General features: G+C 45.1%; 1 protein-coding gene across 1 annotated transcript; it reads right to left on the bottom strand.

Annotated features, from left to right (window-relative positions):
- Positions 1–3,634: 3,634 nt before the first annotated feature.
- Positions 3,635–11,505, bottom strand: TUBB6 (tubulin beta 6 class V). The gene is made up of 4 exons (XM_056483083.1): positions 11,381–11,505; positions 10,697–10,805; positions 9,482–9,592; positions 3,635–5,247 (listed from the first exon to the last, which is right to left on the bottom strand). The coding sequence occupies exons 1-4, from the start codon at positions 11,435–11,437 to the stop codon at positions 4,184–4,186; spliced, it is 1,341 nt and encodes a 446-aa protein (XP_056339058.1). The 5' UTR covers positions 11,438–11,505; the 3' UTR covers positions 3,635–4,183.
- Between the last annotated feature and the right edge of the window lie 3,888 nt (positions 11,506–15,393).

Raw genomic sequence — 15,393 nt, 5'->3', positions numbered from 1 at the left:
TCTCTGTTGTGTTTGTTGAAGAATGAATGATAAACAGGAAAGCAGCCTGAAAAGACTAAACTTCATTTATTTAATTATTGGGGTCAAAGTTTAGAGTGGTTTGTTGGAATAGCAAAATTCTTCTATAAAACTCAAGGCAGTGACTGATTTCTGTGCTTATATTCTGGCATTGTATCTTACAGGTATTCTGCATTAATGCCTTGTTTGTTCTTTTCTCATCCTCCAGTTTAGTTGAACATTTCTTGCCTGGGATACTCGGTTTGTAGCCAGTGCTGAGGACTAGCTGTGCTTATACAGTAAAGGTCAGAGTTCTGCATTTCTTCATTCCTTGCTAAATAAAACCAGCAGAAAAACTCAGCAACCACCCAAAACCCTTGACCTGACTCTTCACAATGGCACTACCAGACTCTGAAAGAATCACCTCCAGGAGATGATTTCTCTTACTCCCTGTTTGTGTCTACTACTAAATTCCACTCTTGTTCAGTTGTAGCATGCAATTAATAGGTGTATGAAAATGGCCTTACCTCTCCTTTACCTTTGCCTCTGTTTTAGAGCATTCACTTGCTTACTTAACCTTACATTAGCAGGTCTTAATATTTTGGGCCAACAATGACAGAATTTGACAGTGTTGAGATTTTGGAATCAAATATACAGAAAAACAACCAAAAAAAAGCTGTTTCCCCAACTTACTTCTTTGAAGAGGAATGCTAGCCTCCTTCAGCTCTCAAATTTAGGATGTCAGGTGGTTGAACATAAATCAAGAAAATCTAGTTTAGTCTGTGCTGTGGCCAATAATGCCAGATGCATTTTTGTTGCAAGCACACTGAGCAGTGCTGCTTCAGCTACCAGGGGCTTGTGCAGCACCAAGTGAATTGTTGAGTTCCCTGCTCCTCCCAAAGCTGGGAGAAGGAGCAGGTCTAGATCCTTTTTCCCAACCTGACTTTGTTCCCAAGGGGTGACCACGTTTTCCTAAGGGATACAAGTGCAAGAGAAGCAATGGAGAGTGTAATCCGAGCAGTAATCGTGGGATGCAGAGAAAGCAAGAGCCTGAGGTGGTTTGGTGAAGGCAGCGTGGGCAAGGACTCTCCTCACTGTGAGCTGAGGACCTGCCTGTTTCCTTGCTGGCTTTATCCAGAGTGGCTTTGCAAAGGAGCTGACCTTTTCCCAGCCACACCCTTTTCCCAGGCAATGCCTCACCCACTCCCAGTGTCCAAGTGATGTTAGTGGTGTAGGTTGCCATATCTTCTCCTCAGCCTATGTTGACACGTGTTTGTGTCTGAGCAGTGGGAGCTGCACTTCTGTGACTCCTGGGGTCTGGCTTCTCCTGGCAGCCTGCTGCTAAATCCTGCTCTGTGGCCAGGTGCAAAGCATTTGCAAAAGAGGAAAAGATGGTGGGCCAGGCAGAGAAATAAAAGGTGCCAGACACTAGGCTGAAAAACTAGAGGGGAAATGAAAAACACACAGGTGAGGAATTTGAGAAGAGCAACAAAGCCATGGAGAGTATTATTGCAAAATAAGAGAGAAGCTTCCAAGAAAAAGGCAGGAAATTATTTGAGAGGAAGAACAACTGAAGGAATTGCTCACTCAACTTGCTACTAAAACAATTTTCATTTGTATCTTAAGAAAGGAAGATGATTAGAGTTGGTTGACTGAAGAGAAACAGGAAGTGTTTGTGCTTCCCGTGGCTCTGTTACTGCTTATGCACAAGCTCTGATGGTCCTCCTACTACAGGTTCCTGGGGTCATTATGGTGGCAGGGGTTTTTTGCCCCTAGGATCTCATGGAACAGCTCTCTTTTTTGCTAAAGAGACCATCAGTTTGCCTCTTCCACTTCCACACATTCTAGAAATTCACATCAAACAGCTGCAAGTAAACACATGTGCAAGTATGGGTGAGTCAAAGCAGGATCATTGTGAGGTCTGAATTCCACAGCCTCAGAGTCTGCATTCTGCATTTTGAGTCAAGTGTATGAAATGCAACAAGGAACAGGCCGGTTCCCCAAGTTAATAACTCCATTATTTAGCAATGCCAAGATTTCTGGTATTTTTAAAGTATTAACTTTTTTTTCCCCCCACAGTAATACCAGAATTTGACTTGGACCTAGTTATGAAATCTGTGTTACAACAAAATTTTGCACACAATAATATTAATTCTATTTCATTCAGCAGAAACTATGCTAGTGCTTTAATTAGAAAGCCTGTGCCACAGCTGTGTGATGGCAGGCTCTGAGCCTGTAAGGCATCCTCCTCCCTTTCAAAGCAAATAGTCAACCCTTTAGAAAGAATCAACTTTGAAGTTTAATGGCTTTACTCACAATGGATTTTGCTTTGTGTTGTCCTGCATAGTAATTTCTCTTCAATGTATGTTGTCTTATAACTTTATCTCATTCTGTAATTAATACATAGCCACATCTCACATTTATAAAATGCATATTTAAAGGTGCTCTATGGCTATTCATAAATCCTTTAGGCATCACTAGGCATAGCAAAGAATGTGGCCCCTGTGAATTTGCTGACTCCTCTATGATCCTTCTAAAGACAATCAGCCAGGCCCTCCCAAGCTCTGCCTCTATGCCAAAGCCAGTCTGGTTGGCACATTCCAGCAGCTGTCTCAACCCCTGAAGTCACTTTCTGCAAAAAACTTGTGCTTGATTAAAGCTAGTGTAGTTCCATCTGTGTGGAATAGAATTGGGCAGACAGCTTCAGGTTATGTCATTATCAGTTGCCTGGTTTATATACTTCCTAAAGTACTGTCTCGTTCCCTGAATCCCAAACTAGCAAAGCATCATCTTGTCAGGAGCAGCAGACCTTTGGAAATTTCACTATGTTTGTAAAGTGCCTTTTTAAGTATTGAGCAACACTTTTGCTTGGAAAGTGCTTCTGAAAGCAAGAAGAAAAAGCAAGAGTTCTTGAAACATTTAAAGTTTGGATTTCCAGAGGTTTTCTCCTTTGTTTGCTTGCTTTGTTGCCTAGGAACTGGCCTAAATAAGAGACTAAGTAGACAGAGTGTTCTCTGGTGGAGGCTCTCTAATGGAGAAGGGCTGTTTAATTGATATGAGCAGAAACATAAAGCATGCACAGAGAGCAAATGCCCAGCAGTCACTTAGTCAGCTGGCTTAGGCAGAGACCTTTCTGGCTTGACTTTAGTGGGGGCAGATAAACCTGTTGTTCATCTTTCATTTTGCCAACCGTTTTGAGTATTGTGGATAAATGCTCTTGTGCTTTAACCTTTACCTGCCCAATTGTTTTAACCTATCATGGTAGCAAGACATGCATGGCCTCTGTAGGTGTGGTGAGCTTACAAAGCCAGGTAGGGAGAACTGTTGGCACACAGCCTATGTCCCCTGTCCTACCATGATCTGTGGAATATCTGGATTTCAGCGACATGGGCTGAGTGAAATAGAGTTAAGAATAGCATCAGCAGCTGGAGGTAGCCAGGAAGACCAGTAAGATAGTGGGGTGCCACTTTAAACCCCAGGGATTCATGACAAACACATAACAAATGGAGGGATTTCATACATATCACCTGTGATTATTCAGCAGTAGCAAGTGATGAAGTCACATCACACAAATCCAGCCTCTAGCCTGCAGCTCACTGGGTATTTATGTAGCATTGACTGCCCAGAACACTTCTGCTTGAGAGGGTACTATTAATTTTTATTTTGTTTTTAGAGGACTGGAATCAAATATCACTGTTAACAGTTACTGTACAGAATATCTAAAAACTTTTTCATTTATTACGAATAAATTTTGTTTCTGGCAGTTCAGTATTTTACATTTGGTACAGAATGCTTCATACTCACAAGATTTTCTTACTCATAATTGGATGAAAATAGTGCAGCTCTAATTTGTAGATTTTCATGCCTGTTTTACATCTTGTCTTCTACAGCTTTAGGGATGATGGCCGTAAAGAAAAAAGATGCCAAACTAGCAATCTCCACGTTCATACTCTCAGGCCAAAGTCTTAACTGAATACCTTACATTTGTCTCATGACTAGAAATGGCCCAATTTCCAGAAATGCTGAATGTCCTCAGTGATCCAAACAGACTCTGAAGAGCATTTCTAACATCTGAAATTCACACTCCCTTTTTTATTTTTTGAATGCAAGTATGGATTAACAAGCCTAATTATCAGAAATCCAGATTTGAGAATTTGGCCTGGAAAAATCTCGCACCTAATTTTTTTTATTCATTGATCTCTTCCTCATCGTCTTCAAACGCTTCCTCTCCATCATTTGCTGTTGCTTCTTGGTATTGCTGATACTCTGAAACCAGGTCATTCATGTTGCTTTCTGCTTCTGTAAACTCCATTTCATCCATCCCCTCTCCTGTGAACCAGTGGAGGAAGGCCTTTCTCCTGAACATGGCAGAAAACTGCTCCGAGATCCTCTTGAAGAGCTCCTGGATGGCAGTGCTGTTGCCAATGAAGGTGGAGGCCATCTTGAGGCCGCGGGGAGGGATGTCACACACCGCCACCTTGACATTGTTGGGGATCCACTCCACGAAGTAGCTGCTGTTCTTGTTCTGGATGGCCAACATCTGCTCGTCCACCTCCTTCATGGACATGGGGCCGCGGAAGACGGTGGCCACCGTCAGGTAGCGGCCGTGGCGGGGGTCGCAGGCGGCCATCATGTTCTTGGCATCGAACATCTGCTGGGTGAGCTCGGGCACCGTCAGGGCGCGGTACTGCTGGCTGCCCCGCGCCGTCAGCGGGGCAAAGCCCGGCATGAAGAAGTGCAGCCGCGGGAAGGGAACCATGTTTACCGCCAGCTTGCGCAGGTCGGCGTTGAGCTGGCCTGGAAAGCGCAGGGATGTGGTCACCCCGCTCATGGTGGCCGACACCAGGTGGTTTAAATCCCCGTAGGTGGGAGTGGTGAGCTTCAGGGTGCGGAAGCAGATGTCATACAGGGCCTCGTTGTCGATGCAGTAGGTCTCGTCCGTGTTCTCCACCAGCTGGTGCACAGAGAGGGTGGCGTTGTAGGGCTCCACCACCGTGTCAGAAACCTTGGGAGAAGGCATGACACTAAAGGTATTCATTATCCTGTCTGGGTACTCCTCTCGGATCTTGCTGATGAGCAGGGTCCCCATGCCAGACCCTGTCCCTCCTCCCAGGGAGTGAGTGAGCTGGAATCCTTGCAAGCAATCGCAGTGTTCACTCTCTTTTCTTACTACATCCAGCACAGAGTCAACCAGCTCTGCTCCTTCTGTATAGTGTCCTTTAGCCCAGTTGTTCCCTGCACCAGTTTGTCCTAAAATAAGATACAACAGGGAAAGAAAATATACGAAATTATTGGCAAGGTTTGATATTTGCATGCTAAATGGACTCACATCTGTAATAAAAGCTGCTATTAATCTGTCAGGTAGATAAACTGTGCTCTTCAGTTTTGCCTACAAATATCCCTGGAAGTATCAAAATAAAGTTTTTATATAGTCTCTGGCAGTTTTCATTAATGCCTTTAGGTGGGGTTCGCTTGTTTATTTGTTTTTCTTTTTTGTCATTTTACCTTCCATAAATGCAAAGATGGCCTTAACTCCTTGTTTTGAAAACTTTCACACTCCAATCCTGATGATTCTGTAAACACAAGATGACTGTTTAAATGCTTTCTGTCTGTAAGGACCATGATGCATGCAAAGCTAAATCACAGATACATCTATCTCAATGAAAATGAGAGGTTCTTGGACTGTTCTTATGAGCCAAAGAAAAAACATTGTCATACAAGAATAAAGCTGGGCTTCAAAATCCTATTTAACTTACTATATCAGGAACTATAGTTTTTTAATTTATGGTTACCTAGCCTGAATGAAAATAGTGATCAACAGGAGCTTCAGGGACATTATCTCAAAAACTTAGAAGTCAAGTGCCTTTTAGGTTTTACTGATTTCCTTACAAACCCACTATTCTTCAGGATATGCAAAATGACTTGCAAAATTGGATTACTGATATTTCAGAAAAATGATGAGTCCATTCTTTCCTTCCCAAGACTTCCCTTCTTGTTTTATGTGCCAGTCAGATAAACAGTGTGGATTATTTGCTATTGTCACTATTTTGTTATTGGTTAGATAATGAGGAGGATTAAATTGAGGAATCACTTTTCTACTACTCCTGTTCCTCACAGTGACTACTATACACATACATTTTGCCACTGAACTCACTTAGGGTACTCCTAGGAGTGGTATTCAGGCAGAGCAACAGTTTCAGAATAAAGAACAGAGCTGGCAAATTCTGTGCTGTTCCCCAAGTGCTTCCCCTCCCTTCCTATTACCATGTCTCATTTCAATTCCCACAGCACCATGTTGGTGCCAAACATATGAACCAGGGAAACTGCTGCTTGGGACACTTCTGAAATCCTGTGCACTTTCTTTCCACTGCATAAATGCTTGGTTTCCTCATGGTGTATTTGGTTAATGCATTGTTCTGTATGTTGCTATATTTTTCTTTCTTTGAGCCTAGGGAGCTCAGCACTTCCTGTCCAGCTGGGCAAAGCACAAAGTAATATCCTTCCAGAATTAAATATGTTTGTAAGCACCTGCAGTCTTTGTGAGCAGATCCCCTACTACAGATGGGGCAGAACATCAGGATGCACAGAAACAAGCAGACATCACTCCAAAATGCAGAAGGCTTTTACCTCTTCATGGAGGTAAATTCCTATTTTAGGACAACTATCAGCTACTCCAGCAACACTCCACTCCACCCACTAGTCAGCCATGTGCCCAAGGTCTCCAGTGTCATTGGTGATTTCCTACTTCTACACCCAGTTATCTTATACCTCCAGAACCACTGGCTCTATGGCACTGTAAGGCTACCACAACACAGAACATGTAAACATGCCCTGGCAGCTCCAGCCTTCTTACCCCATGACAATACAGTCTGCCACAATCATGATCACAATCCTGTGAAACTGTACTGGATGCCCTCCACTTATCAAGGACCTACCCACCTACCTGAAAATCTAAGGCAAACACATAGAAATGAACAAGCTTCACCAGGACTAAACTGTCTAGGTGGGCAATGAACCTGTGCCCACAAAACTCAGGATCTGGCAAATCTTCTGCCAATCCTGGAAGCCCATCTCCAGAATCCTGAGTCTGTCATTTGCCAGGATCTAAAGAAGCCTATATGAAGCAATTCCACAACTTATCTGCACTCCTGGCACCTCCAGATCCTTTTATCACTCTTTCTTTCACCATACTGTAAGGTTATCACACATGTTATCACATGAAGAGAAGCCATTCGTGTAAGTCAATTTATTTTTTAATCCCTAAAATGGCACTTGTTTCCTACAACCTTCTTTCACTCCTCTACTCTCTTCACTCCTTAAAATATAAGATAAACCAGGTAAAAGAGCTTGTAGCTTGCACATTAACACTTAGAAGCCTGGTGTGAACAGCCCTGCTACAGAACTTGCCTTTGACTGCCAGACAGCTATTTTGTGGTTGCCCCCATCAGGTCATACAAATTAAATTGGAGTGGTATCTCCGTAGAAAATCTAGCAAGGGTGTACAGAAGAAAATAATAGGAAATGTAAAAATGTGCAAGTGAAAACTGGTTAACAGGAGGAGTTCACAGCAGCTCCTGGTGGGCAATTGTGTGCTGTCAGAAGGCCAGGAGCTGCTGCTCTCCTACAGCAAGATCATTCCACCTGCAGTTCTTCACCCTTTAAATCACTACCTTGTCAACACAGGCATTAAAGAATAAGGATTATTTTGTGTCCATCTCAAACCTCTTGCTGGTTTGATATAAAATTCCTGTATTTGGAGTGTGTGACCATGTATTCCATACTCCTGCATGAAATCCTGATTGGTGGTCCATGGTTACTTGCTGTGGAGATGTGGGCACATACAGGTTTATACAAGCAGAGGTTGAAAATATTCCCATCAGAATGAGCCCATACAGCCTGGGGTACAGCAAGAATGGGACTGCCAGCTTCTGCCACAAAACCCTTTGTGGGCCCAGGCCAGACTTTTAAAAGAGAAAACAAAATGCTTTGTTGGCTTTTGACACAGAAGATCATTACTTCAGCGCTCAGCCATTCTACATTATTCAGCAGGTTGGGAGGACAGTGCCTGATGCTGGCAGGGGCCTCTGTCAGATACGAGTCAATCACATGCTGTTGGTTCATTGTTATCTTGGCAGGAAGGGAGTACAGCAAACTGGGCTATTGTTGGAGACGTTCTGAATTGATTTTGCTCTGGTTTTACTGGTGTTGTGCCAAACTGTAAAGCTCCAGTTCAGGTATTTCCATAGGTCAGGTGAATTCACTTTCAGAGGGCTTGTGTTGTTTGTGCAGGTGAAAGGGAATACAGAAACAGACTTCATAAAGCTGCCTATGTATATGGCTTTTCTCCCTAAGCTTACCCCTTAAGTTACATGTTGCAACTTAGGCTCCTTTGGAAGAGACCCATTACACCACTGCCATGGAGTTTACAGGAGAAAAACATGGATAGCATTAAAGTTTTAAGTCAAAGCCTTAAAGGAAACTCTGTATGGCTTTTTCACTCCCCTCTCCAACCCAACAGCCAAGACTTAAGTTTGCTTTATACCATCCAAATTATGTTTATCTTTTCTCTGTCTGTCCTTGGCATTGTTCCTTCCTTATGTTAACACAACATACCAAACTAAGTTCCAACCTAAGCTTGCCTTGTCAGGAGGAAATGTGTTTGTGGATAGTGCAGACTTGGAAATCAAAATGACATGAAAGTTCTCATGGTAGCTTTCATTCAGACTTCCCATTTCAGCAAGTGGCTTATTTAACTTCCACATGCTGTTTCTCCTTCAGTGCAAAGGGACTGATAATGCTTCTGTACTTTGTAAGGATGCTCTGAAAAGTAACGTGCATTTTTAAGCCTAGATGCAAAATACTACAGAAGTCCAAAGTAAAGCAATAAAAGTAAACCCTCTGTAAGAACACTGCAAAAACAGAACATCTCCACATACATTCATTATGCTAAAAACTAACCTAGAAACTGACTACATGTGTTTTCCATATTACAGATTATCTTCTTCCACTGCTACTGAACTGCAAGGATCTACTGAAAAAAACTAATTACACAGCCTAAAAACAATTCTGTACTCAAGCATTTAATGTGAATTTAAGTGAAGAGTAGTCTGGTTGGTTTGTGGTTGAGGTTTTCCCTCCCCCCACCATTTTCTGCAGAATTTCTGTGCATTTTGTTGTGAAGAATTTGCCTCAGGATTTCTCTGGAGTTCATATATGTGGAAAGCAAATGTAGTTTATCTGAATACCATAGGAAACTTCCAGCAGTTTGCTAACCAAAGGAATAATCAACTAAAGAGCAGCTGCCTTTTTCATCTAACAGGATGTTTTCACTGGCTTACAGATAATTGCAATTCCATTGTTAGCTATTAGGATTTCTCAGTAGGATCACTTTGGAACAGGGAGATTGAATGCTTTTTCACCATTCACTTGGTAATCAAACAGCAGTAGAAGAGCTCTGGTTTTTAAAAAAGAAACAGCCACATACCAAAGATGAAATTATCGGGTCGAAAGAGCTGACCAAAAAGACCAGACCGCACACTATCCATGGTTCCCGGCTCCAAGTCCAGTAAGACTGCTCTTGGTACAAATTTTTGGGCTACAATAAAAAGTAATCATGCCCTTAATGTTCAGAAACAAGCTCACACAGTTATAGCTTTCAGTACACAAATATATTATGCCTCATATTGTTAGTCTAATATATAGTTCATGCATATAAAAGTACTTCCTATACAGAAAAAAACCCTTCCTCCATAGGAATGAATCAATACAGCTCAGAAAACAGGAAACAGATCTGACATAATTTGGGCTCTACATTTTGTAAGCTCTTTACTAGCAAGAGATATTAGGGAGTTTCTGATTAGAAAAAAAGTAGCTTACTTGTTCTTTTTAAGAAAGTAGGTAATCTTTTCTGTGAATATCAGGGCAAGCCAAAAGCTTATGTTCAAGTTATCCTAACACATCTCCACAAGCTTTTATGCTTGAAGGATTCTCCTCCACTGAAAAAGCTATCTGGTGTACATGGCAAACAGTAGTAATTGTCCACCACAAAGCACAAAATAAACGATCTGTGTCAAGTTGAATTTGTTCAAGGAAACTCAGGTAAATAATATGAATTAACCCCAGCTGGACAAAAGATGAAACAGTCACACTTACAGGTTCATGTCCCCAGACCAAAGGACTCCAGACCCCCATTTTACACTGTTCACACCTTCCAACAGCAGAGGACTCTGAGGACTTGGATGCCTTTTTGGCACCTTATTAATGGAACAGTTCTCTATTACCTGTGGCCCAACCCTCTCATTCATGAGAATTAAAGAGAGAGTGTACTACAGATGCGGGCTCACACAACCAACAGTTTAATTTGGAGTAATTGAAGAAACGCATTTGGTGATGCAATCACACATTTGAAGAGCAAACGCCTATAGTAATGTTAAATAATAAACAAACCTCCACCTCCAGACCTTAAGGGCAGCCCCTTGTGCCACTTCTTGTGTCTGGGCAGATAGCACCCAGCCATCTTAATGCTTTGTAAGAAAGCAGATAATACTTTCTGTCGAGCTGGGCACAGCTGGGGGGCTGGTGGCATGTGAGGAGTGTGGCCAGATGTGCAATATGGCTTTATGAGCCCGCTGTCTCCTGATTCCTGTGCCCCTTCCCAAGGAGTCCCCTTCCCACGCACCTCTCCCCGTCCCACACTTACAAGACGATTCATTATAGTAGACATTGATCCTTTCCAGCTGCAGCGCTGAGTCACCGACATAGCCTCCGGCTGGGTCAATGCCATGCTCATCACTTATCACTTCCCAAAACTAAGGGAGGAAAAGGGAGAAGTGGGTTGGGAACTTCCCTGCGGAGCACCGGGGGCCCTGCCCGGTGCCGGGGCAGCTGCCGGATTCCTGGCGTGCCCGCGCCCCTCCCTGCGGTCACCGGGAGCGGCAGCGGGAGCCGGGCGGGCACCGGGATTCAAACCCAACGGCCGGGCTGCGGCGGGGCCGCGCCCGAGGGACCCTGCCGCCCTCCCCCGCCTCTCCCGGCCGGCTCAAACATAAAAACAGTTTCAAAAACCATTTTTATAAAGCTGTCCCCTTCGATTTCGGTGCTTCCCAAGGCCTTTTATGGTCACGGGAACGGGGCGATGCGCGGTGCCGCGGGCGCGCCCGGCAGCGGCTCCTCGGGGCGCGGGGAGCAGGGGCGGCTGGCACAGCCCCGGGAGCGGGGCACAGCAGCGGGCACAGCCCGGCCAGCACAGCCCGGGGCCCGGGTCACAGCGGCCAGCACAGCCCGGCCCCGAGAGCGGCAGCCCCGGGGAAACTCCGGGCGCGTCTCCCGGGCGCTCAGAGACTCCGCCGGCGGCGGGCAGGCGGCGGCTCCCCTTGAGGCTCACCTTGGTCCCGATCTGGTTCCCGCACTGGCCCGCCTGGATGTGCACGATCTCCCTCATGGCTGCGCCCCGCTCGTCCGCCCGCCGTCCCGCGCCCAGCCCGGCTGTGCTCCTCCCGTCCCAGCGGGCGGTGCTTTATGGGCTCCGCTCCCCCCGCGCCCGCCCGGCGCCGCCCTCGGCACCGCTCCGGACACCGGCCCCGCTCTGGCCCCGACGGCGGGGGGTCCTGGGGCTCCTCCTGCCCCAGTCTCCGTGATCTGCTGTTCACCCCAAACCCGGCCCAGCAAACTCGGCTCCTGCATCTTCACTCCCTGGAGCCCTCCCCGTGTGGCGGACATCGCCGCCTTCTCCGTCTCCTGTCCCGCGTCCCGCTGCCCCGACGGGCGCGCACATCGCAGCCTTTGCTGCAGAACTCTTCTTAGGTAGAATTTCTTCAGTCTCCGGTGATGGCCTGAGAGGCTGCCCAGGGAGGCAGCGGAGTCCCTGGAGGTGTTTAAGGGAAGACTGGAGGTGGCACTTAGAGCCATGGTCCAGGTGACGTACAGTAGTGTTTAGTCATGCGTTAGATTCCATGATCTCCGAGGTCTTTTCCTACCGAACTGATCCTGGTTCTGTGATCCTGTGAAGGCACAGCATCCAAAAGAATGGGGTGCCCTTCTCTGTGCCTTGCCATCTTCTTCACACAGCTCTTTCCTTATGGGGGTTTTGGTTGGTATTGTTTTGTTTTGTTTTGTTTTGGGATTTTGTGAGTATTTTTGTGTATGTGTGTGGGGGGGGGGGGGTTGGTTTTTTGTTGGTTTTATTTTGTTCGGTTGTCTGGGGTTGTTTTTTGGGTTTTTTTTTTTTTTTTCTTGCTTGTTTGTTTGTTTCTGGGTTTGTTTTTTTGTTTTTGTTTTTGTTTTTTTTTTGTTTTTTTCTTGTTTTGTGGGGGGTTTTTTTGTGTTTTTTGTTTTGTTTTGTTTTTTTTTTTTTTGTTTTGTTTTGTTTTGTTTTGTTTTGTTTTGTTTTGTTTTGTTTTGTTTTGTTTTTTTCGGGTTTTTTTTTGGTTTTTTTCTTTTGCCAGTAAGAAAAGCTTCTGCCTGAAAATTGTAACTGGGATTTCAAGCAGTCTGTGGAGCAACTTTCCTGAGAGCTCATGACACCACAATACAGAACATCCCCTGGGATATGCATGGTTTGAAATGGCTTGATTTTTAATGAAAAAGGAGATTTTCTTTCCCCTCCAGAGAGGAAGTCACTTCCCACAGCTGCTGAATCTGCTTTATGACCCCTCTGGATAACTGCTGCCCAGTTTCCCTGCTGTGCTGCCAGCATGACTCTTCCATGGGATGCCATTGTCTGTATAGCCCATTCCAGTATGTAACCCTGGTGGGAGACATTCATCTGTCCCTGCACATCTGTGCTGCCCACCCCAGTCTCTGCTGCTGTGCAAGAGCAGCCCTGAGGCTGGAGTTACAGAACCTCCTTATCCACTTGCTGTAAGGTGGCCCAGCTGGGGCTCTTCAGGTGAGCAATCCTGGGTGTTCTTACAGCTTGAACACAGTCAGGGTAGCCCCCACCAATCCATGTATAACCTCCAAATAACCCAAAATCTGTGTGTTGGGAGGCCACCTGCTGCCTGTCTGCCCTGACATTGCTGTGCCATGGCCGATGTCATATTGACTCTGTGCTCTCAGCTCCAGCCTTGCCTCTCCAGAAATGTTTTTCAGCAGGGCTTGCAGCATCTTGCTAATGACCTCCGAGTAGCCCACATGCATCATGCTAGGCTGAGTCAAATCTCTTTCTGGCATCAGGGAAGCAGCTGGAGGATCAGGATCAGCATGTTTGCTTTGAAAGCAGCCATTAGCAGAAGGCTGGATACTATGTGCCTTTTTCTCTGCCGAAGGACTCAAAATAAGTGTCCTTCTGTTTGTGATCTGCATTTTTGGAAGAAATCCATGAACAAGTCATTATTCAGCAGCCTGATTAGTGAGGTTGTCTTGGACATTGCCTGAATCTGTATGTCCTTGATTCTGCCTTCCAGGCCTGGCTTTCCCCAGGCTTTGCAAATCATCCTGTTTACTGTTCATACCTGCCACCCTCTAGCCTGTTGCTGGTATGCCAGTTTTTAAAATTCAGTAGGTTCCCAGATCCAGGCAGTGGTAAGGCTGGGTGTGTGTTCCCACTAGGCTCACACACACACAGATACAGACATGGCTGGCCATGCTGACTAACCCAGGCAGAAAACACAGCACCCACACAAAACAAACAGCTTTAATGGCCTCATCCTGTTCCCCTCTCTGGCTGATCAGGACAGAAGCCCATTAATGGAAAATAAATATGTATTTGTATACATCTATACAATATGGATCCCTTTATAGCTGATCTGAGACATTAATCTCATTCTGTTGTTGACACCTGAATTCCAGCTCTTTCCAGTTGCTGCCAAGTGCAGATGTTATGCCAGAGGCTGGCAGTTCCACTCTAGTTGCTGGTAATCAGATCTACAGCTATGAACTGTGGCTCCCTTGCTCAGTGCTGGCTTTAGGACACAGCCTGTTCAGTAGCTGACCTCTGGATTCTCATTTGCCTCTCACAGAGATACAAACAAGTTCCTCTGGTAGCCAGTCCAGAGCTGTGGCTTTACCAGTGGCTGACCCCAGCCCAGTCTCCTCAGCAGGTGACTGAGAACCCCTTGTCTCTCCAGCAGCCAGTTCACAGATCCTCTGGTCTCTTCACTTTCCTTCCTGGACTTGTGGTTGCTCCTAAACTTGACTCCCACCTGCTCTGACTTGCTTGGACGTGCACCTTCACATACAGTGTATGGTCTTGCCTCCCCAGTTGCTGCACCTAGGACACACAGACCCTGTGACTTGTGGCCCCCATCTCTAATTGGTGGCACTCAGGCCACAATACACATACATACACGTGGAATATAGATGCCACTCTTACACACACAAAAAAAAAAAAAAATTAAAATACTGTTGACTAAGACAAGACAGACTGAGATGGTCAGGCAAGGTGTAGCCAGACGAGCATACTCACCAACACTCAGTCAAGCCACTTTAGCTCCCTATCTTTTTATTTTTCTATATCAAATCTTCTTTATCTCCTCTTACCCTGCCTTTGATTCCTCCTCTAAACATCCCAAAAGTTGTGTTGTACAACCCCAAAGATTTTCTTCCCCTCCATCCCCCAGAGATTCCCAACCCCCACAAGCAACTCCTAGAGATTCCCAACTCCCAACACAGATCCACAGAGCCTCTCCTAGTGACTAGTGGTGATGGGTATCACACCCCAGCCCCTGAGAGGAGCCAGGTCAGAGGCTCCTTTTCTCTGGGTGTGCTATTGAACTTCTCCTGTTCTTTGTGCTCCTTTCCATTTGTGGAGATAAGCCTTGAATCACATAACCCAGCAGTAGGTCAAACCCATATGATCATCTGAATCAAATTATGTTTTAAGAATAGAAGTAAGAAGCAACAAATGGACATAGGTAGGCAGAAAGGGGAAAACAGAATCAATGAGAATGTGTTTTAGTAGAGCCTTTAGCCCAGGTGCCTTCTGAGGACCTGTATGGGTTGCAATGCCAACATCTGTAATTTTTGAAAGGTTTGTCTACTGTTTGTGAGCAGCAGTCAGTCAAACAACATTTAGAGGCCAAGACTTCAGCCAGTTTCCCACACATAAAAAGTAACCCACTGAGGGATGTGTAAGGCTGTAGGGCTGTGTGCCTGATGGAGGTGAGCAACAGCTTACCCAAAGAATTTGCATGTAGAAATTTTATAGTTACGTAAATAACTTCTAATTTTCAGTCAGACCTGCATCAACTTGCAGCTTCTCCATGTTTTGTTGCTGGTAATCTGAAAGGAGACTTTTGTTGGTTACTGAGTGTAGATGTAGATCCTTTTCATCCATGCTTGTGTTTACTTAATGGTTCAGCTGATTTAGGAGGTGAAGGTGCCATTATAACCTGTGTCCATAGAAGCCTGCATATTCTTCTTAAGTCTCCACAGACTTGAGCTGGGATGTTAAGGGTA

Source organism: Oenanthe melanoleuca, chromosome 2, assembly GCF_029582105.1.
Source record: "Oenanthe melanoleuca isolate GR-GAL-2019-014 chromosome 2, OMel1.0, whole genome shotgun sequence".
In the NCBI taxonomy this organism is placed as follows: domain Eukaryota; kingdom Metazoa; phylum Chordata; class Aves; order Passeriformes; family Muscicapidae; genus Oenanthe; species Oenanthe melanoleuca.
This window is presented reverse-complemented; position numbering and strand designations above follow the sequence as displayed.